Genomic DNA, 26115 nt, shown 5'->3' on the forward strand with positions numbered 1-26115 from the left:
AATAGATGTGGCCAAATTTGGACCATAGTCGGCATAGTGGTAGTGCCCTTGATCGAGAGGGTGACCTACAAACAGATGTGTCCACTAAGGGAGGTTCCATTGTGGTAGCCGATGCCTACCTCTGTATGATGTCTGGATGATGAAATACATGCCAACAACATGCAATCACAACGTGTTTACAGCCTGCAGTCACAACGCGTTTATCCCGCCGATTGTGACTTTGTCCCGACCTACTATACCATGCAGCGCCTCTAGTGTCAGCTATTCGAGGTACATGATCGTATAGAGAACGTTCCATGGGAGTAATGTCGACAGAATGCCTTATAAACGTCGCGGTGTTTTGTCGGAAGAAACCAGGTTCATGCAGTCTGGTTATGCCAACAATCCACTTCTGACCGAAAGGCCAGTTAGTCAAACCTGGGTCGGGATGGATTAGCGTCTACCAGAACACTGGAATGGCGACAGTGTCCATCATCTCAAGGTAGATTGTGACATTTCTGGAGAAGGACACTTTTCGGTTGTGACAATCTTCAAATCTGGTGTCAGTTGGTTGTGACATGGTAGCCTGGCGAGATATGATATACCAGGCTGAGATTAAACATCATTCAGACCTCCTGTCAGACATGTCTAAGCAAGAAGTCACAATGAAGACAATGATTCATTTTATCTGTTTATTCCTCTCAACACAACTCTATACATAACATGGTTCATTAAACATGACTCTGACTATCTACAGATTCAGTGCAACATTACTCTAAACACTTCATAAGGATCTTAACGGTACAGGATCATACCCGTACTTTACATTACTTTTGATAATATGCAGATGAACCAACTATTGTGGACACCTCAGTCAAACGAACACCTCTCAATATGGACACAGAGCCAAGTCCCATTTTCTATTCAGTTATAAACAGTGCCCTCGCAGGATAACTCATTAGAGGGTCAATAAGGGGGACCTCACTGGGCTCACACTTGTAGCCACAGATCACGTTGATTTTAGGTGCAAAAGCATCGTATTGTTGACATCTATTTATGTGGAAGTAAGACACTATTAGCACAGATAAGGGGACATAGCCATATAATCACAAGTCAACTTGTCCCTCGTTCGATATGAAAGGGTATCAGAGTAACAGCATGGGCATGGTGATTTCAAACTTCAAGTCAGGGGTCCACAAAGGATGGTCCAAGTGCATTTAAGACTATTGGTACATCTAAGGTGAATTCACATTCGGTGGGTGACTAGATATAAGTGCATAATTTTCTAATATATAAACAGTTCAAGATATACACTTCAGATGGCACCACTGTCAGTGCTTGGCCTCAATTGAATCTTAACTAAAAACTTGAACTTACACAAATTCTACTCCTAACCACGGTCAAGGATGGTCTGATTGAAAAATATTAACAGATAATACAGAATGTAAAACCAAATGAAGACAAGGAAAACATCTTTTGAATTCAACATAAAACTTTGTTTCATACATTGATCAGAAATGACCACTTGTCATAAAGATTACAAATTCCATTTTGCCAATGGAAAGAACAGCCCACTCGTGATAAGCTTGTGCCCTGCTGAATCAGAGCAATGTCAGATTTAACTCTGAAACTCTACAGCACAACATACTGTCGTATGAAATAAAACAAAGGTCAACTATCATGATTATACATTTCCATAAGTAGCAAATGCCATGTTTAAGTGCGAACTCTGATGAGTCGGTGTATCATTCCATTCCAAAATGACATTTGTAACAATAACTGCGTCACCTGTGACTAGGTGTGTAGAGTGGGTTTCATTCATAACATCCCACACTATCCAAGTACTGTCTGTGGGATGTATATTCAAAATGTCAGCTTCACAAAGCCAGAAACGGTGCAGACTACTAAACAAAGCTGTGGATTTAACAGGTGAAATAAAATTTGATAACAATGTAACAGTTGAAATAATAATAAAACTAAAATACAATGAAAATAAAAACGTATACTTTTGAGTTAAAAGATATTGTGCCAATGGGTTGTTGCGCAGAGGAGACAGGTAATTTTCACATGGGCCTGTGACAGGTACATAGGCCTACTACAGGTGGTCCTCAACTGGCTTTAAGCCATCAACACAGTACCAGACCCTGATGTTCCTGTCTTTTTAAGCTCCTACATATTTCATGAGGTTAAGATATTTCACATGATGAAACTTTGTCGGGACATTTGATCATGACGGCAGATTGAACAAGAAAATGAAAACCCAGAGTCTATGAAACCACTCAGATCCATGGAAGAAACAAACCAAGGCGATGATGATACAACAAATTGATAGGAAGTAAACATCAAAGGGCATTGTATTACCATCACTATGGCAACCATGTACAGGGCTTATAGATGTTGATGTGTACATGTAAAATTTCACTGTTTATAGGATAAAGGATACCAATATTCAAGTTTCACCGATTTTACACATCATCTGAAGTCTTTGCTCCAGTAATATGTGGTGCAACCACGAGAATGCATTCTCCCAACAAACATGTAATGGCAACTAGAGTATTGCAAAATGCCCCGAGGTTCTAGTGTGACATTTGATTTCAGTGTGCATGTGGTATCACCAACTCGGAGGGATTATGTCTGCGATCAAGTGTGAAAATGAATGTACTGGCATCAACAATGAGAAACCCCTGTGGCCAAACCTGGTATGGTTAACTCTAAATTGTTGGATTTGGCATGCATCTTGTTTTGTATTAAATGAAACTTTTCCTCTGTCTCTGAACTGTCTTTGAATAGATCTGTACCAAGATGTGCTTATAGTGACAGATTTCTGCACTGAAAGGCCAAACTCTAAAGTTGCATTGGCGAGATTAAACTCCTAATCAAACTAATTAACTGATCACAGACAAGAAATGAACACTATCTTTGCAAACATGCAATAAACTGTGAAGAGAATTTGAGTCAAGTTTGATAACACTTTTGGCGAGTATATGTACAGATTTAGAGATTATTCAAGTGGTGGCTCTCGTTATCACTTTATTCTAGTCAGCTATAGCCTGTTAGGAGCAACAAGGGAAGGGCAAATTATTAAAAAACCTATAAAGGGCCTTGGTGATCAATTGGCCTGAGCAGTAACGCTGGCTTAAAGTGATATTATGATGTCATTTACAACTTTGCGGAAATACGTCCGTTTTAATTGTTGATCACAAATGTAAAGCTCAAGTTTTCCATTTTTGATTAGATTTATTATAAAATCGCTGTATGTAAACCACCGCGACCGCGAAAATGTTCATGTTGTGACGTCATCAACGAAAACGGCATCGAAGCGAGCCGTCCGGGCGGGATTAAACCATCAATTTCTAGAAAATGTGCATTTCGATTCGAAAACCTTACCGATTTATGAGAAGTGACGTAGTCATTTGTCAAAAACAGCTAAAACATTATATGGTGAAATTTGACACGAGTTACCCTTTAAGTCGTAACGCAACTATTTTAAATGAACTTTACTGCAGTAGCCAATGCTCAGTTGAGGTAATGCTGACGTCTGTCTCTTAACACCGACTGAGGAACTTGGCCAAGTAGATTTGCATCAAGTGATACTGTTGGGAGAACAAACTTCACTGCATTAAAAATGGAAGAAGAGGTTTTAAAAGAAGGAAATTTAACCATATCAGATTACTGTTTATCCTATCAGTACTTTTAGTTTTCCGTCTACCTTGATGATGCCTTCTTGTGCCACTCCCATCCCTGCAGGCTACGGCCTGTGTACTGACAGCCTACCGACAGCCATTTTAATACATTGATTTCTTGTATAACAAATGTTTGATATGTACATTACATACATTGCATTACACAGCGACAACATTACATCATTTACATCAGATTTACATGTACATTGCATCTAAACATTGAGTATTCTTCACCATGATATCACACCTAATATCTATTGCAGTCCATCGTAACTAGACAGAGATCACATATAAGGTACACCGTGGGGTAGGTATAAAAACTGAATAGTATGTGACGTAACCAATAATCAACACCTGGCTATGGTCAGGTCACACAATGGTCCAAGTCAGAATGAATAAATAATAAGCCATTTCCTGATTCAGCCTTGTTAACTCGTGTACGTCTGATTGGCAATCATGACACTTAACCAGAGCTGCCACAGCTAGCAGAGTCCTATCCAAACTTGCAGCTGTCAGAGCTGCAAAAGAAAAAACCGTTAGCTCACACAATCTGTGTGGCTTCTCAGTGTGTCACTGTGCCTGTTGATGAAACATCCACTCATCACCATTGTGTGGCTGACCATTCACTTGATCAAGGGGTGAATCACTTTGAACCATGTATAAATAAGCTTATAAAATGTCTTCAAGTCAACAGGAATGGGGTGGCAGCTTGAGAATACCCTAGGATGGTCACTGGTAATGATCATTCATTTGTAGATTATTGTTCAGCTCTGTGAAAAACTTTTATTTGGCTCACCAAAAACACAATGCAAGATAGAAGAGCATTCAAGTCCTTACTCACAACTTGCAGCTTTGGACAATCTTGATAGCCCTACCAGTTCAGACTAACATGGTCATACCTACAATTCCATTCCTGTTAACTTGCTGTATGGTTTATAAAAACATTTGACTAATATTACACGACCCGATTCTAACATTTGATTTAGTCTAATGTCTTGTACCAAATCAATTATTGCCATGAAAAATGTTGCATAAACTATAAACTGGCAAATATCACATCATTAGAGCTAGTCAAAGAAGAGAAAGAGAAAGTTAAGAAGACAACAAAGTTGATTTGGAAAAAAACGAGAAGAATTGAGAGTGAATTTTGTGAAACACTTCTGGGGTTCAATGTCTGGATGTCCTCATTTGCAGTTGTAGCATCTTATGCAGATATTGCCGAACTTTTTGAGCACGTTTTTTTTACATGTATGACATAGGAAACCTCGTCCACGGTTAATTTCACAATGCTCCAAGTATCCAATAATGAAAGGAAACAAGGAAATGTGCTTTTTTCATATCGATCGTTTTGATATTCACTGCGGTATGTTCGAGCTTTATAGGATCACTTGAAGAAAGGTTTTACAGTTTTCTCCCAGTGCTACAACTGCACGCTAATCATGCTAATTGGACCGTCGAGTTGCTGGAACAAACAGGCCTCAAACACATTTAGCAACCATCAGGTTAAACAATGAAGGGAAAGGGACCAGAGAATTGGTTGGTGATTTCATCTATCGCTGACCAACAGCACAGCTACAATGCATAGTACTAGTACTAGAATAACTACACAACTCTAGGCACACATGGTACTTTCTCTACAGATCTACTATCCTCTTGATATACACTTGTGCATGCTATTCAACTGAGCTTCCTTAAGCAATCATGAGACTTCAACTGTCCGAGAAACAGCGACAAATTTGGCATTGCTGGTACCTCAGTCAGGTCTGATGCTCTACCATTGTGGTTTCTATTTGCTCCAGTTTCAAACCTGGTTGTTCACCAATAGAAAATAAACCACTCTATATTTAGAATTTCCCATTGAGATACCTTACCCAATCACTATTTCAATAAAAAAATATTTTATCGATAAATGATATTGGTTTCATGTCTTCAATATTTAAGGTAAATCGCGTCCTCATGAACTCTCATGATGGCCAAGGCTACTCTCCATGGTGACAGATCTATATCTAAATTCTAAATTCATCTATTCCTCCAAGTCTCCCTTTGTATACCCCAAAGGGATAACCGTAAGTAGAAAACCTAATATCGACTTGAATGTACAGACATTTACATGAATACAATGTATGATGATATTGCACAACAATTCCCATCGGAAAGATGCGAGTATGGATCTTTCTCATAGTATAAAATGACACATAACATGATCCATTTAACCCTTCACGACTGGGGATGACTTCGACAAGGAAACTGGGTAGAAACTTTGACATGATTAAGCCTTAAGAAACTAGGTAGAAACTTAGATATTATTTTGCGTTAGGGGATGACCATGAGGTACCACCATTTTGCTAGAAGTTGAAATCCAAAAGCAATAAGCACTTCTTCAAACAACGTGAATGTCAATTTCAAGGGTGGGAGTCTGTTCTTTGTTTCACAGAGAATAGCCTCTCATGTTTTAAATGGGCATTCAGTCAATTCATTTTGAAGAAGTTCTTATTGATTACCACATTTGGCGGGAAAACAGCTCGCAGATCATCAATTACCCTCAGGCTTCTTTTTCTCTAATTAACACCGCGCCGGCTCATCTGCCAATCTGATCCAGCAATTTCCTTCAAAGTAATAGATAGGATCCAACAAGGAGTGCTCTGCCAATACAAGATATCACATATAATCATTACCATGGCAACCAATGTCATAAATCCATCTCTATCAGTCATCTTAGTAATTATTTATCTCCTTGATCCCATCTTTTGTTGTGACCACATGTCAATTTCGCACCAGGTAAAACGGCAGGATGTAAAATATAGGCAAGCACGTTTCAAAACTGTTTGATTGTACCTCTTTGATTTGGCCCTTTTTAGGTGATAGTGCATATCAATTTGGTTTTCTAGCACATGGCTTAGTAACTCGTTGACTTTGGGTCAATGGGCAATTGAAAGCAAAACTACGCCTATTTCAGATTTTTCAGCCCTGATTTTCTTTGACTTAGAATAGCAAAATTATACACGGCATAATGGTAACTATATGTTGGCAAGTAGGATCCGAGCTGAACTGAACTTTTGCTAAAGGTTTCAAAAACGCAACCCGCAGGATGGTCTAATACATTCTGACGCTGTGATCAAAGTCAAATCCTAAAACATTTGTAAAAATAGAAAACTTACCCTTCGGCTATTTGATTTCATTCCTTCACAATAGAAATTTAATACAGTACAATATTAACACAGTGACAGAGAGTATTTTGACGCTTTAGATGGCATAATCCTGTTCAATCGCCGGTTCCTTGTTCTCCGCGACAGCTCCCTCTTCAGGATCTTCCTTCAGTATATTGTCCATCTCAACTTGGTAGTCGTATTTTGCGATATACCGCACCCATTTCTCCGGTGGCGTGGGATTCTCGCAAGATATCGACCGTACGGCGCATTTTGAGACGGTTGAACCGGGCATCGTGTATTCCACTTTACAGTACTGGGCGTAGGTCTCGGGAATTTCGTCGTGTGGCCCGAGGTCAAGGTGACAAGAGAATAGATGGGTCTTATAAGCACCTGAAGACGAAAGGAGAATGTTTGTCAGAGTAAAGGGCAACACTCTACATCACTAAATTGTATTTGGAATAGATGGAATTGCGGTACCACGACACCTCAATTCTTGGCCTTGGATGTCTGTCAAGATGTGTCACAATTCGACAAAAAATAACGTTTTCATGAGATCTCATCGCAGGGGGTTAACACTGTTAAACTGATAAACCTTGTTAGTTATTCTGACAAAAACACGATTCGATGGCAAGCTAAGGCATGTTAAGAGCTGATGGCAAATTTGACTTGACGTTGTTGAGCTATTTACACTGACTGCTCTCCTCAGAACGCTCATAAATTGAATTGTTAATTTGATTTTCTTACCGTCGGAGCTGACGGTGGATGATGAACCCAGGCTGTGATGGGAGAAGTGTTGAGTTTGAAAATGAGGAATGGTGGAGCAGGATATAGAAGTGACAGTAGCTTGCTGCCTTGACCGAGCCCTGACAACTGACAAGTGGAGTCACATAATGCAAGCATTGGATACTCCGTGAACACACAGCATGCATACACCAACGATACATGCTTCAGGAGGCAAGCTAGTGCATCATGAAAATCAATATGTTACACTGACTTTCTATGAGATTGGTTAGCTGGCAGAAATAGGACCCTTCTAGCTATAGCAGAATGAGACAACAGGTTTAACCCTCTGTGAATTATCGAGCAGAAGCAAAAACTGATGGGAATTTCAAAGGTAAACAAAGCGGAAAAGATTCGCAATCAGGTCCAGCTTTGAGAGGTGTACCGGGTAGACATCACAAGAGCATGTATTGTAAGTTCACCAACATGCCCAGTCTTTAAAGGCCTACCCTGTTCTGAGTTCATTCTATATTCTTATGGCTCATGAAGAGAGTTGACCTTTAAGGGAAGACTGATGTTCACAACTCACCATGGTTTCTATCAGGAAGTCTGGGGATCCTCCACACAATCGACCGATATACATGTTCGTACTTGGCAGTACCGACGTCAACCTCGATCAAAGATGGCGGTGCAAATCCCTGAGCCATCATTGTGATGCGTTCAAGTCCTTTGATTTTACCTGGCTTCCTTTTCGCAGCGTGAACTGATCCATATCCAAAACGGCGCTCCACACGGAAAAAGTAGATCCACGTTTCAGGAATGGGGATGCGTATTTGTATATCCTCGCACGGCACTTGGCCATCCTCCGAACTATAGTATCCCGGAATCATGACATCACCACGAATGTCCACCTTTGATTCTTTGGCTTTTGTCACGGTGAATTTCATCCTAAGCTGTAAGGGCAGTTCCTTGTTTTCCCTCAACGGAATGCGGAATCGAACAAGTTCAACTTGACAAGCGTCCAAAGGATGAAAACGTATTGTGTTTGATTTTTCAAATTCAGCAAGATCGACAGTGGAATGGAATTCACAATCCTGTATTCGGATCCAATCCTCCGTTTTGAGAGGAATGATGTCATGGCGGCCTACTACCTCCAATCCATCTCGACGTTTATCGTTAATCCCCAACTCACACGCAGGCATACCAGTCACAAATGCTAGAACAAAGAGACGCACGCGTGCTTTTTGGAAAGTAACATGTCCCTCGAAATCAACAAGGGCCTGGTACTCATCCCAGACCTCTACGGATACCTCGTCCTTGGCATATGAAAGTGTCTTATCGCGATGGGCTACTAACTTCATCAAAGAGTCCTCTATCTCATGCATAAATGAACGCAAAACCTCCTGATCTAAACTTCCAAATTTCATCAACTCAGATATCTGCGGTGCATGATCCAAAATCATACCTGGCTTTGGCTTATGTTTGACTAGATTCTGTATATTTTGCGGTGTGATGCGATCAGGCCTAATCCCCACGCGCTCCTTATAGAACACGTATTGTATCTTAAACGTGTGAATCTTGCCGTACTGATCAAATTGCTGCAACGACTCCTCAGATATCGTGTAAACCGGCTGAACAGTCAACTCCTGTATCTTGTATTTCTCCAGTTCGTCCTCCCAGCATGTTATCAGAAGGGTGCTCTCAGTCTTGGCCATCTTAACCCAAACCTTCTTCCAGTATCGGTTACTCGTGATCTTTTTCTTAGCTGGTTGCCGGATCATGAGGTGCCAACCAGCGCCCTCGAATGGTTCATGAAACACTGGCAGCTCCTCCGGGATCCAGATTTCTGGCGAAGGTGTTCTTACCGGTACCTTGGTCAAGATGACTGGTGGGGGAGGCCTCGCTGGTGGTCCTGATTTCTCCTCCTCTCCACTAGGCTTTGGGAATGATGGGCCCTCTTCATCTGAACTTGAAGAATCAGGTTTATCGAACGGGTTGAATCGTGGTGGTGCATCAATTTGAGTCTTGGGTGGAGGTGGCAAGGCTGGTGCAGGTGATGCATTTTCAGTTCCAGAATGCTTCGCAGGGTCTGATATTCTGAATGCTTGGATAGCCCTCGTAGGTTCGTCAGCATCATCATCACCATCGGACACTGCTCCAGCAGCATGTTCGTGCTCATCACCCGAAGTAGGATGGATAGTCTGGAATGGATCAAACACATCCAACCTCTCTGTATTTTTTGGTGGCTCCTCATACTCATTTGATGAACCAACAGCCTTCAATGCACACACGGACTCAAAATTAGGCATTTCCAGCTCTTCTCCAAATACGGCATCAAAATCAGGCTGCTGTTGCGATTCTACCAAAGCATCAACGTGATCTACGAAAGGATTCTTAGTGCTGAATGCCGCAGAAACATCAGTCTGCATATCTCCTGTCAAGAAAGGATTGTTCATCCCTGCTTCATCCACCTGGGTGAAGAAGGCATCGTTCTGAGTATTTGCAAACACATCATTGATGTCGATATCAGGAAACACGTTCTTATTTGTGTCTGCAAAGAGATTGCCATCTTCTTTCGTGACTTCAGAGACCGATTCTGCAGGTGCATCAACTTGATCATTGAAGTTCACCTCAAATTCCAAGCCCCCTTGTGCTGGAGCCGAGTCGTGCTCTGCCCAGACGTCAACCTCACCATTGACAGGAGCGACATTGACATCATGCCCAGCTGCAGCCCGAGGATCAAAGAAATCTTCTTCAGGTGTGCCTTTATCAGACTCAGGTTCGAAGCTCGACTCGTCCGTCATTTCATTAGCTGATATAGCCGGAGACGTTTTAGCGGGAACACCAAAAAAGTCATCAAGTGTTGAATCAGCAAATCCAGTGTTATTACTCGGCACAGCATTATCTACAAGGAATGGATTGTGGGCCGATGTCGTCATGGATGAATCAACATTGTCAGTTTTGTTGGAAGTTTCAATGCCCAGCCCCAAGAAATCATCAGTATCTGATACGGTGTTTGTAACACCACCCAGTAATACGCCATTGTTCATATTATTATTGGTGGACCCAACATCACCGAACCCAAAGTCAAAAGGATCAGATGTTTTGGAAGAGCCGTCCGATTTCTTTGGAACGAGTGAAGCAATTTTATCAAGGATATCCTGCTGTTCGGCCACAGGGGGAGGGGGCTCAGCCGACACACCTAAAAAGTCATCGACCAGCTGGTTAGCAAACTCGGAGCCACCCGGGACATGATAGACATCATAGTCCCTATGTACGGGGGTTGTCACACCTGAAGACTGCCCACTGAATATTCCATCATATACATCGCCAGAAGGGCTCAAATTTTCCAAGCCTAGATTTGCAAGAAGATCCTCATTCACGGATGATGATCTAGATTTCTTATACTCAGGCGGCGAAGAGGTTGAAGCTGCAGACAGGCCGAGAAGATCGGCTGTGGAATCTATATCAGCATCAGCCGCAGAGTCTACGTCCGGTGCAGGACATGGTACAGTCTGTAATTCTAAATTCAATTCTTCGATTCCGTCGTCTTCCATGTTTCTATCTACGTCAATACTTTCACGTCTGCTGTTATGCGGCGGGATCGGCTGGTGGGCCGGAGAGGGCACGGGTGAGACCTTCAAGGCAGCCAACTGAGAACTTGTATCAATACTGGTATCTATAAGACCTGTGTTCAGTTCAGGTTCTTCATCAAAACTAATATCAGGCGGAGTTACACTTTTGATCGGCGGAGATATAGTCCGTGTTTGACTACTGTCTTCGTCGGCATCAAATGCTTCCCAAGATGCACCTGATGGCTTAGGAACGTCTATCGTCGCACCTTCACCAATTGATGTTGTTTTTTCTAACTTGGATATGTTTGATTTGGTAACCTCAACGGTTGCCTTACTACGTGCTAACAACTGCTGAAACGCTTGCCACTCCTCCGATTCCTCATCAACTGTCTGATCAGGCGGGACAACAAAATCATCAATTTGTAACTCGTGTTTATCTTTTTTCTCCTCCTTTTTCTCGGTCTTCAAGATTTTTTTCTTTCCGAAATTCAAGAGTGATTTTAACGGGCTTCCCTTGGCGCTTGGGTCTTTAGGAGCCTTTAGGGTGTGTGAATCATGACGTCGTCCTTTCTGAGAAGGGATTGCAGAACTGGTCAACTCTTTGAAGTCTTCCAGTAGTCCGCCACTCATGATTGAGGTAGAGGCACTTGGGGTGTCTGCAAAGAGAAGAACGCAAACATTGTACATTTTCAAGAATTGCACACTGATAAATCTGATCACTCTTTTTAGAGACGCTTCAGATGAAGTTGAAGTTCCATCATAGTCAAAAACAGCCCTGGAAAAAAAGAAGAGACTTTCAGTAAAATGTCAGTTACTGTGTACAGCGACATTTTCGTGGGCATTCTTTTTTGAGGGGAAGCCAAAAATCGTTTTGGGGGCTCGGGACTCACATCTTTCTGGGATTGGGAACAAGCAGGGAGTTGCTGCAGCTAAATTCAGGCTATTCCTAATGCTGTCTTCTCACATCGATGTCGATGACAGACCATCTCAATGTTATCGCGATGCCGTCTCTACATAACCTGTACACTGCTACTGTATTGACCAACTACACATCGCCATCTCCTGTACACGGAGTTAGCTTCCTCCAGCTAATAACCATATTGATCCATCAGATTGAGCTTACTGGAATATGCACGGGTGCTGACAACTCTGAGCCAGCAGAGGCCACAAGGATCAAGCCAGAGACCAGAACGTCAGAAGTCGGCCGAAATCTTGTAACAGACTCTTGACTGGTTGGCGGTGCGTTACGTGCCCTACCACTTATGATGTTAACACGCTGCCAATAAGAGGAGGGAATGGTTGAATTTAGAGGATGAGGGAATGTCAGGGAATTGGTACACACTTAGATTAGGGTTCATAACATGTATATCAGAAGAGACACCCCTGCTCCTTTTACAAATACCTCTATAGGTCCTCTTGTTTGCATACAGAGCATACCTTGTCACATCAGCTATAAGCTCCTTACCGATGCTACTGATGCTAGTCTCAGCGAAATCATGTCAAAGCAGAGCCCGGAGTATCGTACAACTTAAGTCAGATTACAGGAGCGAGCTTTCATGATAATTGCCTGTGTACCTTTGATCTGAGTCTAAATGAAGACAGAGCAGACGGCAAGGCAGATAATGCTAGCTGACAGAACTATCACATTAACCCTAGCTGGGACTGTCTGGATAGTGGTAGAAGGGGGGTCAACCCTCAGGACTGGGACATTCTCAAATAACTATGAGTTGTCATCTGTTGTTATGCCTGTTCAAGCTCAGAAGTGCCATTGCCAACAACACAATGAAAAAGTGTTCTCACTTTGTCTTTGTTGATTAACGAGTGTGACGCTGATTGCAGCAATATTGTGATTCCCTTGGACGGTTTATTACCCTTGATTAATCGTGTGTTAGATGAGGTGGAAAGTGTTATTCAACTGGTTAATTGATCATTTGCTGGGACGTTGCTGGCAGTTCTCCTGTGAGGACTTTGAATCGGTGTCACGGTTGGCACATGATCAAACAAAATTTCAAGATTTTGTAGCGGTATGGATAAGAATACCTTGGTAGCATTGTTTACAAAATCAACACAAAAACGGTTACAAAATCTGGACATTTTCTTCTGGCCTCTCATACCACTGACTCTTATGTCCTGATTCTCATTTGATCCTGTATGAAGAAGAGGCAACCAAAACAAAATTTCCTACACGTCAAACACTAAGCTTATTCCTCTCGTAAAACACCCTTGCCAAAGTCACGCTAATGTATGGTTATTACAGGAACTTGTGAATGAGAGTAAGATGGTACTTGGTACGGCCCTCATGTCCTGTCGGCTCAGTCAAATCAATCACTCTAACAAAGAAGACATGCACTGAATACCTGATCAATGGGATGGTACAATCATATGGGGAGACAAGGAATCATAGGACACTCCCTGACAGCATTGGAGAGTTGGCTAGGATTAGGAAATCGCTATGTGGATTGTCAGTGACCACATGAAAGTAGCAACTAAAAAGGTCTCTGGAACAGGACACGTTGAAGCTTTGTATCCTTTGAACATGTTGAAGTAAGTGGGTTGTGCCAAGAGAATTTGGTTACAACTTAAAGACGGAAACTGGGAACCAGAAAGGACAACATTTGGAATGCAATGTGAATCAGGGTCCCTGCTTAAAGAAGTGATAACAAAGACAGAAGATGACAGGTGACATCGAAAGTTGAGGACAACGAATTTACATGTATGAAAATTTGGGTTGTGGATAAACGTAGAAAGCGACAGTATCATACATCTCATAGTGTTTCACATTCTTGTGAAGTCTCTAGCACCTTTTTTTATACCTTGGTTAGCGTGCCCTCCGCAAAGAGATTAACTCCCGTGAGAGCAAAAAAAAATTTTTTGGAAATTTTTTATTCCACCCTCCTAAGCTTGTCCTTGGATGAAAAAGCACGCTAACCAAGGGATAAAAAAAGTCTTGCCTTGAACATGGTACAGCAGTTGTTGAGGAAGAGATTAGGTGAGTACAAGGAAACACTAGCTTGAGGGTGTATGATACAGCCATACATGAGGGGACACAGAAGGCCAGGGACAGAAAGCCATGACAACAAAGTCTGGCTCACCTGTGTAATATGGCTAAAACAACCGTCCGATTCAAACTCTACAGGCAGAAGTCAAACTAAAAAGAGAGAAAAGGAAGAGGGAGGGTTACTACTATCAATAAAATGATTTCAAAACTATAATAGTACAAAGTCATTTCATAGACTATGTGAGACACAAACTTGGTGGATCTGTGAACAGCATCTTGGAAGTGAATTGTAAATCATGAACCACGATGGGTGCACAGTGAGAGCTTCAGTGAGGCTGTGTAAGATACTAGAATGCTGGAATAATTACATTCTCTGGGATCATGTGGTACACTCCAAACTATTCAGAAGCAAACAAAAGAAAGAATGGAATCACACTCAAAGCATGTGGCAAGGAAGAAAAAAAACCAATCAAAATCTGAGAAGAGATTCTTGCAAACACACAAGTCTTTGAATCTTACCCAGTCACAAGTCATATTTAAACCCTGAAAAGGGAAGACACAGCTAATAACCAGGAGATTCTAAAAGTTCCACAGTCAACTGAGCGACCACAACAGGAATCCCACATCACGAAACACACACATAGTCATGCGTAGCAATGTTAGCCTAAATGTCAAAGTGACATTGATTTTCTCTGGGCTGCTATGACATGAACATATTGTGTTGGAATCCTTTCATTGACGGAAGAATACAAAGGCAGGAAGGAAGAACAACACATGAGCAGGAAGGAGTCAGACACACAGCTTCCTACAGTATGAAGAGGAGATGCAGCACGTAAATGATTATCATGTTATACATCAACATAGAGGCTAATCATAAACAGAAGAAGATATCTGAACCCTTAAAAAACATCCGCTTTTTGCGCAGCCTAATTTGCCATCCTGACATATCATGCCATTCCACTTGATACATATTTACTCGGAAACACGTGTAAGGGGCCCTGTTTGCAAGAGGATGCCTAATTTGCATGCTGACTGCAATTACCATGCTTATTTGCATGCTGACATCAAATCTTGCCATGCTCTACACAGTTTAACTTGCATGCTGATTACTTCTGTGGAACCCTCAAAGAATTTGTTTTGAAGCACTCAGGTACAGACCCTGGTCAGTGAAAAAGTGCAAAAGAAAAATCACCATTATTACTTTCTACAATATTCTTGACCGGGCAACCAGGAAATGATTGCAGACCAACCCATCCTACAAGTCTAAATCAACATTTGCCACTCTGGGCTGACCATTGGTATGAGAGGCCACGCCGCCCACTGACTGGATACTGCATGCAAATGGCCTAACAAGCTGATAATGTGATTGTGAATGGAGAAACAATCAATACCCTGTAATGGATGTAGCCTGTACCTAGCCCAGCCACACCGCTATATAGCCATGTTAGCCATGTATAATTACAGCGGCATAATCAATGGGTTCGGGATGAAAACACATCATCAATATTGCATGCTCTGTTGCAGAGTGTAGAAGAGATTGGCTGGTGTCAGATGTGAAGGGTCACAGGGGGATTTACGATGCATAGTGGCTACCGAACTTCAACATGCAATCTCTAGTTTTGGCTTTCAAAAGGATTGATCATCAATAATACATATTTCAGGGGGCGTAGATCTGGTGGTGTGGTGTTAGGAAACGATGTGTGAAAAAGCCCTTAAAGAAATGACAGAGGCGGGAATGGGGGCACATCTAAAGCTTTCCATGGCAACATTTTCTTAATTAATTTCCATTAAAAGTGGGCTCTTTTTCTGAAAACTGGCAAAAGTGCCCCTTTTTCAGTATAAACTGCTGTACCCTTTTGAGAAAAATATCATGGCCTGCATCAGCCTAAAATGTTGTAAAACCTTTTTGCTCTTATTCGCACCTAAAACCAAAAACATTTTTGAACATGAAAATAGGATAACATGCACTTCAAGTGGTATGATCTGATGGGATGAAGAGTTAATATTGGCAAACCCAGGCTGCCGGTCATGATCCCGCCCACATAAGTCTCAAGTGATTCCATTTTGCGATGCGAAGATACATGTACCAAGACAGATACCACAAAACATCCCTGACAGAAAACAATGCGACAGTTTATAAGACATGGTATCCTCTGATTGGAATTGAGGTGTATTTTCATCCAATTGTGCTCATTAGAGAAATGATATTGACAGGAGATGACAGGTCAGAATCTTAATTACTGGGTTGGTGATGTCAGAAAATATTCTGCAATCTTGGGAAAGGCAACAAAATAGAAGCAGGATTTGGTATTAACTTCCAAAGGAAAAGAAAGTGGATTAGGATTGACATACCTGGAGGCGCACACCTGTATTTGGCATGGAAAATCACATATTCCAAGCAAAATCACAATTTTTATGATCCCTAGTCAGATCGCATCCTATGATGGCAAATGGCGGCCAAGACTGATGCATTCTGGGGCGCGATCAATAGATGATGTCACTCGTTCGGTAGAGCCGTAGCGATCGCTATACACTCACTAGCGATCGTATGAACGTACATGCTAGTGAAATGTGGCTTTCTTTGCTAACCGAATATTGATCTTTTTGGCGAATGCTGTTAGCATTGGGTGGCTATGGGGACTGGAAGTGAGTGGTCCATGATAGCTTAGCAAAATTTACACAATGTGTGGAGGACAGTTCCAAGTGCATATATATAAAGACTATAAGGTAGCAGTTTCAGTCTTACAAATGCAGCAAGATCATCCCAATCTGAGGAACCCAACATCCTAAACCAAATAACATCATGTACAACAGCAACACCAATAAACTGCCGTTACTAGAGAAGACCTGACAGGCTGTCAACTTGGGTAAAATGAAGTGTCTCATTTGGGAGTCAAATGAAGATGAATGTGGTGCCTCATGGGGAATCAACGCAAATGAAAACACCCTACCTTGAATAAACATTTGTTTAGGAAGGCAGCAGAGGATGAAAGTGGCAGCTACTGCTTTGGGTTTGAACACCGTTTTGCTGTTCCAGGTAATTTCTTAGAGTTAGAACCTCAAATGGAACTTGCTACCAAATTTTCACTTCGTTTTGGGTGAGTAACCAGGCTGGATGCACTTCATATGCAGGTCAGCCAAACAAATTGCAGGATTTCTCAAATGTCTGCCCTATCACTGCATGGTCATGTACTAAACACACCCATTTCCAATTCCAGGGGGTGAAAATGGGTAGATTTTGGACAGCACAAATGAAGCTTTTCCACCCTGGGGAAATCAACAACCGTGGATGGTTTTCGATGACAGACAACAGACCGTATGGAGTAGACTGCAGAAATTCCAAGTCTTAATCTTCAACGTGCTATTATCTGAATCTGAACGGGTCTTCTTCCAAATTAGAATACGGTCATTGAGTGAATATATGTCTAAGATAAATCCTACCAGAAAAAAGTTAATCCTCTCGAGGCTATATATCACATTGACAACAGTGATTGATCACGCCAATAGTCATCTGAATGAAATGGTTGATGTGTTGGCCGTATGACCAGTCACTGGATTGGATACACTACTGTCTTAGAATGGCTTGATAACAGTCACCACTGCCAGTCTGTAGAGTAGCGTTGCAGAGGTTGGAAGTCCAAGTATCATAATCATAATTGGAGTATGGTGGTGTTACAACAAACCATACTTTCTAAAGGTACCCAGATAGCCAACTTGGCCAGGGCAAATCGTAATGAGTAACTGCCAGTAAACCCAAATCTCAAGGTCATTACAACTACATGTACAACCAAAGATTCAGGAATATCCAAGGAGTATGTCATACAGCATTACAGCTGTTATTTTCATGCAGGTTTTCATTAAAATTTGGCAACTTCTGCTTGGATTTGAAAGGGCATTGCCAAGGCATCAGCAATGCCATCTGATGGCAGAACTAAGAACTGAAATCTCTGGCAACTTGAATGAGCTGAAAGGCTTTGCGAGGAAAGGAAACCTACTGATTAGCTGATCTAACGAGTGTTTAATCTCAACGTACAGTGATTGCATCAACATTACACCTGATTGAGGATTGTCGGTAAACTTGCCGTAGCAAAAGTTAATCAATTTACAGAAGAGGGAATAATTCATCTAAATAATTAGAAGGATATTGCCCAACATCCTGTAAGAACTGGAGTGAATGCTACAACACGTACAGCTACACACATCCATGTTCATGGAGCCTGATGATGAGCTCACCTATTCGATTAAGAGTCTAGTACATGTATTACCGGAACTAGGGTTATTACTGATGGTATTAAAGCAAAGCATCTTCTTCCCAATACTTCATCGAAAATTCTAAGGCAATTTTTATAGTGCTCAGGATCATCAGCAAAGACATCATCATATTCTGCAAGACTACTTTATGTGCTTGCTAGTCCTTTACTCAAGCTCAGCCAGCTAACCTTTCCACGTGCATGATGCACCCAGAATGATCTACTTTTTAATCTAAGATCTAAAAGCGTTTTTGATGTTTTCCCTCTCTGACATTTTGTCAATAAATTGATGTCTCGGCAGGCTGAGTCACGGATTATAAGGTCGAGACATGATTACACGCATTTCATCATGTCTTCAATACAGTGCTTGTCAACCTATGGTCTGGCTGAACACAGGAACCATGGTTCATTTGTAATCCTACCAGACATGTCAGACCAGATAAATTCTTTTGAAAGACACGTCCGGCATCTTTGATTAGACCTTTATCAACTTCATGGTTTCTTTAGCTGGTTTAGATGGTACGACAAAAGAAAGGTTTCAATATTCTTCTCTAGTATGGAACTACACTTCAAACCATCTCAATTGAGAAGATGCCATAGTGCTTATAACAGACATCCCTCCTCGATGTGACACTGATCCTGCCGTACCGAGCCAGGTGAAACTGGAGTTGCTTCACAAATAATTGGTGCATAACTGTAGAGGCACACAAAACAATGTCTGGTAGGAGGATACTTTCGATGAATGCTGAAGAACAAGCTGAACGTGTACAAAAGGCAACAAGCAATTTTGCTATCAGAACACTGTTTCTGTCACATGGTGGTTGTACTAGCTTGAGGCAGGCCAAGGAATCACCTCACTTGTGCAAAATTGAGTGAATGACACCACTAAAGGTCAAAGATATAACCTTCTCTCACACATGCAACTCTGTGCCTGCATTCAATATGATCAACATGGCCAACCAATCTTGACTCCACTCTAATAAACACCATCAAGCGAGCTGTAAATCATACATCAGAAATGGCCAGGTTCAAGTCTAGATTGAGCTGGGATCATGTCTCGTGCCAAAAATCAATCGCCCCACTTGAGACTAATCCTCGACTGCGCACTACCAGCTAGCCTATCATGCATGCTAATGTCAGCCGCTTCTGATAAACTCGGGGCTAAATTGAATCTCAACCAGTGGATTTATAATGTCACTTAGAGGAGTCTTGGGGAAGGATGTGAAGAGATCATGGGGGACACGTGGCAAGATGGATAGGGAGCCTGATGGATACAGATAATCCCTTGAAACAACTCAGGAGGTGACAGAGAGTGAGTCGCCTCAGCAGGCCAAGAGACAAAGACAACCAAAGGACGAAGACTGAAGAGAAGAGAAGCATTGAAAATGTCAAATGTCAGTAAATATGCAACCAAAATCATCATCATAGCTATACACAATGTAACTCACCATAAGACATTCAAAACCTCTTCATATCAGCTTTGTGTAAAAATCTCCCTTGTTTTCCACAGAACAAGGGCTTTCCAACTCATCTGCAATGATTGGAGTTCTAACCAGATTCAGATAAAACCATGATTTGCTACAAAAGGGTTGATGTAAAGACAATGTCACCTATTGTTTTCCTTGACACTAATATCCGCAACCTTCCTGACGAGATGGGCTTCGATTATGTTACAAAAGATGAGGGGATCACATTGACCAAAGTAGCGACGATACTCTACAGTGTTTTTAGGAAGTCGTTTTGCTGAAGGCAAGCAATGCATTATGATATCGAATGATAACAGTGGGAAGACAAAAAGTTCTGCATTTGAAAGAGCAGTTACATTGAATTAATTTGTAGAGGTTGCATCCAGGTTAGTACTGTGCGAATAACAGATATTAATCAAAGATAACATGATGGAGATGACCTTTAAGTGTGCAAGCTACGGAAACCCAAGGAAGACCGACACCCACTCCATGACCACCACAGGGCTGATCAACAACAAATCTGGAGCTAGGCCTTCCTTTCCTTCAGCCCCGAGGGGGATGCAGTGGCAATATGCACTCTATTGAGTGGTCAATATGAAGTTGGTTCTGCTGTCATGAATCAATTGACCAACAGATCAACTGAGAGACTGACCAGTCATGGCCACTAAAGACAGTATCCAACTGAAGTGTTGTATAACAACTTATAAAACCTTTAGTGTGATGACCATGGAGATGTGCCACATACTACCATATCAGAGGAGAGTTCTAATTGCCTTAGGATTTCAAGTTCTAGCCGAAATGGTTGTCTATGGTCAAGCCTTTAAGGCAGTCCCACTTGGGCAGTCTAGTGGGGAGCCATCCACTTGTCTGTCTTCGGTGCCATGTACATGTTTGCAGCCTTTTAACAGACAATGAGACATGACACTTACGTTGACTAAACTAACAGTACTAACACCATAACGTGATTTCCATCATGACTTCCTGGAGAGTCGATGATGACTGTGCAAAATCAGATTGTGGACGATTGATCTGCATCGATAAACCAATAACTACACTGTAGCGTGGTACTGGAACACGCCTTCAAGACATGTACGTTATGACAAGAGGGTTGGAGGCAACTAGTCACTGACGGAGCTGCATGACTCGTTGCAGAGAGGCCTGGCCAGATCATGCAGTTAAGAATCACACAGGCATCCTGACAGACAAGACTCAGAGATAACATAACATCCAATCTCAGTGTCAATTCACTTGTTCGGAGTCGATATCATGGAAAGCTATTATGCAGCGCAGATGTGGTTGATCAGACTTCACGGCCGAGTGATTAATTGATCACTTGATCATCATCAAATTAAAAGACACCATCATCTCGGCGCTTGCTGATATGGCTGGGAGTTTTGCAGCTTGGAGATATTTGCATCCATAGCTTACCATTGGTATTGACTCATTTTACCTGAGGTCAACAAGAGCAGATGGGCAAATCTGCGCCATCACACCGTTCTGTATCACCATTACTTCCCAAAGGCCTGGGAACCTGTCTAAAACATGCTTTTGATAGTTGAGGGTTCTCACAGGCTGGTTTTTAACTTCAGTATTGTTCAATGACTCCGTCTAATTCAAATCAATGAACAGAGTGAAATTTGAAAATCAACATCGTTTCTCAAACCTTTGGAGTGCACACTTGTAAGGCAGCAATAGGCAGAGCCAGATAAACCCCTGTTACAAGTCATTGCCCCTATACTACATGGAACATTTGCTCAGTCTGTCAATAAGGCAGTGAACCTGAGCTGGATGGAGGAAGGAAGCTATTGAAGGGAAGGAAGCGTCATCTTATTTAACGTCGGGTACCTTGTTAATTCAAAGAGCGGAAATGGTGAAGGACGCACAACTAGGTTCCAATTAAGTAGGCTACTAAAACTACTTAAATTAAGGTTGTTCAGACTGTTTATCTGAGGAATTTCTTTATGTCAGACTCAAAATCTGTCCATGCCTTTTGTTGGTGTCTGAAATTTGTAAATTCCTTACTCTACATGTTGGTCAGAATTTCAGTAATTACGAACATGTGCTACAAGTCCTGTTACAAATTTAGGTCTTTCCAAAGCAGTCTGTATCAAAATCTCTCATCAAAATTCGAGCAATTTTGTAAGCGAAAGTTACTCTAGTTAGTAGGTCAAAAGAGTCTAGAAAAATGCCCTCTTCTGTCATGCCCTTGCAATGGCAAAAGCACAAGCCTTTAGCAATGAACAAGAAGGCTTTGTAAGAAGAAACTGAGAAGTAGTAGGCCTAGAATGTCAGTTGGACAGGTAGTAAACAGTTAGCTTGAATCACGGCAAGATATGAAGTACCTAGCAATAATTGGAAAGACGGAAACACAAAGGTGGAATAACATCAAAGGAACGGTGGAAAATTTATACTGATCCATTTCTGAGCAAAAAAACCGCCACCACTTATTCCTGCACTATAAGCTAGGTATGGTTCACAGCCAGCGTTTTTTAACCGAATATCATCTGCCGACCTGGATGCCTGGGTTGATCCAATTTTAGTCAATTAAATCAAGAAATACACACAACATCACATTGTGTTGGTTTATGTACCACCAAGGCTCCGAGGCACAAGGCAGAACGTGACTTTCCACAATCATGGCTGTATGCTCTCATACATCGCTAAGTTAGGCTTGTGACAATGGCAGCTTCTAGATACTACTCTTTTTGAGACACCACCATATTAGTATAAGTAGTCATCTAATCTCATTTTAGAGGATACAAAATCTCTTGATGAATATGACCTTTAGCCTTTATAGCCAGTATTTTCACCTCCATTTGATAGATTTCAATCTGTGAGACATGCAATCCAATTTCTAGATTGAAAATCTACTTTTCAGAAGAGTTTGATGCCGAGGGAAATATCTCCAGAATCTATGGATGGAAAGGTGTTTTTTATTCAGTTTGCTGAGAAAATGCAATGATTTGAAATGTGTACCTAGCGAACCACCTGTTTAGATAAAGTGGGAAGAAAGCCTACGCAATTGTTCCAACTACCACTGCTTGTAATCATTGGCACGTTTACCTATAATTGAGATTTCCGGGTACTCGAACTGATGATCAGGATGCTTACAAAGATCATAAACCTTTGAGATGTTTGTTTCCTGTTTCATTTCGTCATGGCAAACAGGATAGAACAGACTACAGGTGATGTGCCTTCTCTGGTCTTACATGTCTGACAGATCATACATCGAATCTTAGGGGTGAATGATAGCAGAACTATATTTCAATGGGTTGCAACAATTTTGGGTTTCGTTCAGGACCGAGACAAAGTATTGCACACACTGGCAGAAGATGAGAGTGTCGTTACAATACAAGCCTTTGCCAAATTTCTAGCTCAGACTCGTTCGTTGTGCTGTTCACAAGCAAGGTCTGATTCCTCTACCAATGGGAACTGCCAGCAATGCCGCAGGAAACAGTATGGTTTACACAGGCATCAGGTCAGTTAATGGCTAAGCAATTGAAACTGCCCCCAAAGCCTGTGGAACATAGGAAACCATGATGATTCCCTGCTGTAATGGAATCAGACCTTTAGACATGTTAGACAATCAAGGAAGAAGGAAAGTGTTTTGTAGGCAGAGATGATACACTTGTGGTAAGCATATGCCAATCATGGTGGCTTCAAAACACTGCATGCATATATCAATAAACTGTCATACCTTGATTCTATTCTAAGGACCAGGGGCTTGGTGGAAGCGTTGGTGGAGATGGCGGGGAAGAATCGTGTTGATACTGAGAATGAAGTGACAAGCCTGCAGAGAAAAGCATATGGCATGTTACATAATGATGATGAGCTAAATATGTGAACAAGCAAGCTTAGTGTAGCTTATAATTCTACAGCCGGTGTACTTGATTCCTCTCATCAATAATTGCAACCCCTCCTGGGGCTACTGACATAAACTGAGCTCTCGTAATAACAGTAAACCCACATCTAACGCCGACTTAGAATTTATTGTGGTCATGATTGATTCTGCGTAGCACATACCCACACATTGTCAATTATTCACACAGAAGGCAATAGACAGGGTACACTAATCAATTCCATTGCTCAGTGTTTCCATCTGGTATACAGGGTGAGTCAATAAAGTACCAAGCCTGTGTTGCAACAAGTTAGAATAGCCAGGCTGGCAGTAGAGGTTTAAGGGCTTTTTGCTGCAGCAAAGCTCCTGTTAGTTACATCAAAACATGTCAAACAGTGATCAAATATCCAGTGTGTATTCTTGACTTGAATTGAAGGCAACTCACCTGAGATAACGGTACTTGAGCTATTGGCCAACACTGGTTCATCATCGTCACCGAATGCAATCCAATTACATGTATTTGGGGAAGTCGTGGAAGAGCTACGGCCACCAGGAGATGTTGGAAGAGACGATGGCATGATGACTCTCTTGGGAGACTTGAGGGGCGAGGTCACGTCTGTGATTATGGCACTACGACTGAATAAACCAGTTTCATCAAAGTTCGACCACAAGGTCTCCCCTGGATATTTTTTTGGAGACTTTCGGGGGCTTCGTACACGAGCTTCAAATTCCTCACCAGGAAGAATGATTTTGAGTTTATTTACAGGCGAAAGGCTTTCCTTTCTGTTTACTTTTTTTGATTCTATTGAAATGTAATCCTCATAGGTTGCAATACTGATTGGAGTAGTGCTCCGTGGTCGTGCTATTGGTTTGTTAGCCGTCTGCATTTCCCATCTTGCCTGGCGACCACGGAGAACCGCCTGGCTAGAAGTCCTGGTTGGGCTGGTAATACTTTCACAGACTGACATGGTGGGACTGCTACAGAAATCACTACTAGAAGAACTATTGGTCCGCTTAAACGACGGTGGGAAGAATTCCTGATTGGTGGAAGTATGCACCGGGTTGGAAGCACTCCTTGAATGCGTACATGATTTATGACTTCCAGAATTAATTGGACTTGGAGTCACCTGCTTAAAAACCTTTGTAGAATTACATATCACAGAACACATTTTCTCATCCTCAACATCATTCTCTTTTACACAGTTATTATTGGATTTATCTTTTTCAGATTTTGCACAATTTGTTTTATTGCTCGTCTTGAGATCTGAGTCATCACCAACTCCTCCATCACAACCATGAAGAAATTCAGCTGTAAACCAATCAGAATTGTCGAAACATCCAGCATCCGGTGATGCAGAGTTGATAGTGGCACCAGCATGGTTAATTCCCGTTTCTGAATGAGCATGATTGTACTTGCTGTCCACAGCACCAACTTCCTCCTCACCATCCAAGCTGTCGAAGTCCTCGCCCACCGCTAGGGGGGCCACGATCATCCCCGCCATTTGGTAAGTTTACCTCATCACAACCAACACTTCAAAGGGCACCTGAAAACGAGGACATTATTAAAGGCGGGCTTCAGATGATTCCCACGGCTTTATGGCGCAGTGTCTTTTAGGAACATCATAGCAACAGTTAAGTGCCAGGTGGGGATAGATGACAGACACGGGTGAACTCATGTCAAAATTAACGACTCTTTGTCAGCTCAGGGCAACTAAAAGGGCAAAACATAACTCAGGCCAATGCATGGATATGATTGAAACTGTTCACTTAATCACTATAGGCCTAGGCCAGTTTGTAGCCAGTAGGACCTGTTCGTCAACAACACAGTAGGCCTATCTATGTGCACATCAGCCTCTCACTGCACTGTAGTGTAGAGCACAGTAGGCCTACCGATGCAGAGCCAGTGTCAGTCAAAATCAGCTGAAACAACAGTGATAATTCAACCAGAATCTTGAGGTCATCAGGTGATTTACCTACCATGTCATCAAATCTAGCAAACTGTTAAGGATGATGTACACAATAAACTACATCAACAACAAGATGAACTCCGAAACCATGGCAATAACACAGTTATTCAGACAAAAATATGATGAGATTCCGTTTCCAAATGTAATGCAGTGCGCTAGCGACACCTATCCACAAATTAAGGAACCTCTTAATTGGGTCAAAAAACTTCAATAAACAAAAGCAGCGTTCCTAGACTGATATTTTTATGATACTTTACGAATACAAGAAAGACTTATTTCAGTATATAATGAAATTAACTGCAACATGTAATATGCATTATTTACTGTCTAAAATTGGATTTCGCTTTGCAACCCCGGTGCCGGAGAGTCTTGCGGGTAGTCTTGCTAGTCTTCGGAGAGTGGGTTAAGCTAAAATAGAGACTCGGTCATTGGAGCGAAGGTACGGATAACCGAGCTGTCAAAATCGAATCAAGAGAACAATGGGGAAAAA

The 26115-nt window shown here is 41.8% G+C and overlaps 1 protein-coding gene across 3 annotated transcripts; it reads right to left on the reverse strand.

The window, feature by feature from the left end:
- Positions 1-657: 657 nt before the first annotated feature.
- Positions 658-25766, reverse strand: LOC135485327 (protein stoned-B-like). Of its 3 annotated transcripts, XM_064767217.1 has the most exons (5): positions 25636-25766; positions 24104-25202; positions 23518-23610; positions 8121-11762; positions 658-7201 (listed from the first exon to the last, which is right to left on the reverse strand). In XM_064767217.1, exons 4-5 carry the CDS (start codon positions 11734-11736, stop codon positions 6906-6908), a joined length of 3912 nt encoding a protein of 1303 aa, XP_064623287.1. In that variant the 5' UTR covers positions 11737-11762; positions 23518-23610; positions 24104-25202; positions 25636-25766; the 3' UTR covers positions 658-6905. The 3 variants fall into 3 exon arrangements, with proteins under 3 accessions (XP_064623287.1, XP_064623289.1, XP_064623288.1); XM_064767219.1 differs by lacking the exons at positions 23518-23610; positions 24104-25202; positions 25636-25766 and adding exons at positions 14199-14254; positions 16457-16552; XM_064767218.1 differs by lacking the exons at positions 23518-23610; positions 24104-25202; positions 25636-25766 and adding an exon at positions 16457-16552.
- Between the last annotated feature and the right edge of the window lie 349 nt (positions 25767-26115).

This window comes from Lineus longissimus, chromosome 3 (genome assembly GCF_910592395.1).
Source record: "Lineus longissimus chromosome 3, tnLinLong1.2, whole genome shotgun sequence".
In the NCBI taxonomy this organism is placed as follows: domain Eukaryota; kingdom Metazoa; phylum Nemertea; class Pilidiophora; order Heteronemertea; family Lineidae; genus Lineus; species Lineus longissimus.

Excerpts from the sequence above, each read along its gene's own strand:
- LOC135485327 (XM_064767217.1), bottom strand. The coding sequence starts at position 11,736 with ATGAGTGGCGGACTACTGGAAGACTTCAAAGAGTTGACCAGTTCTGCA. Across the intron at positions 7,202-8,120 it reads ACTTCCTGATAGAAACCATG|GTGCTTATAAGACCCATCTA; the intron begins GTGAGTTGTGAA and ends TTTCGTCTTCAG.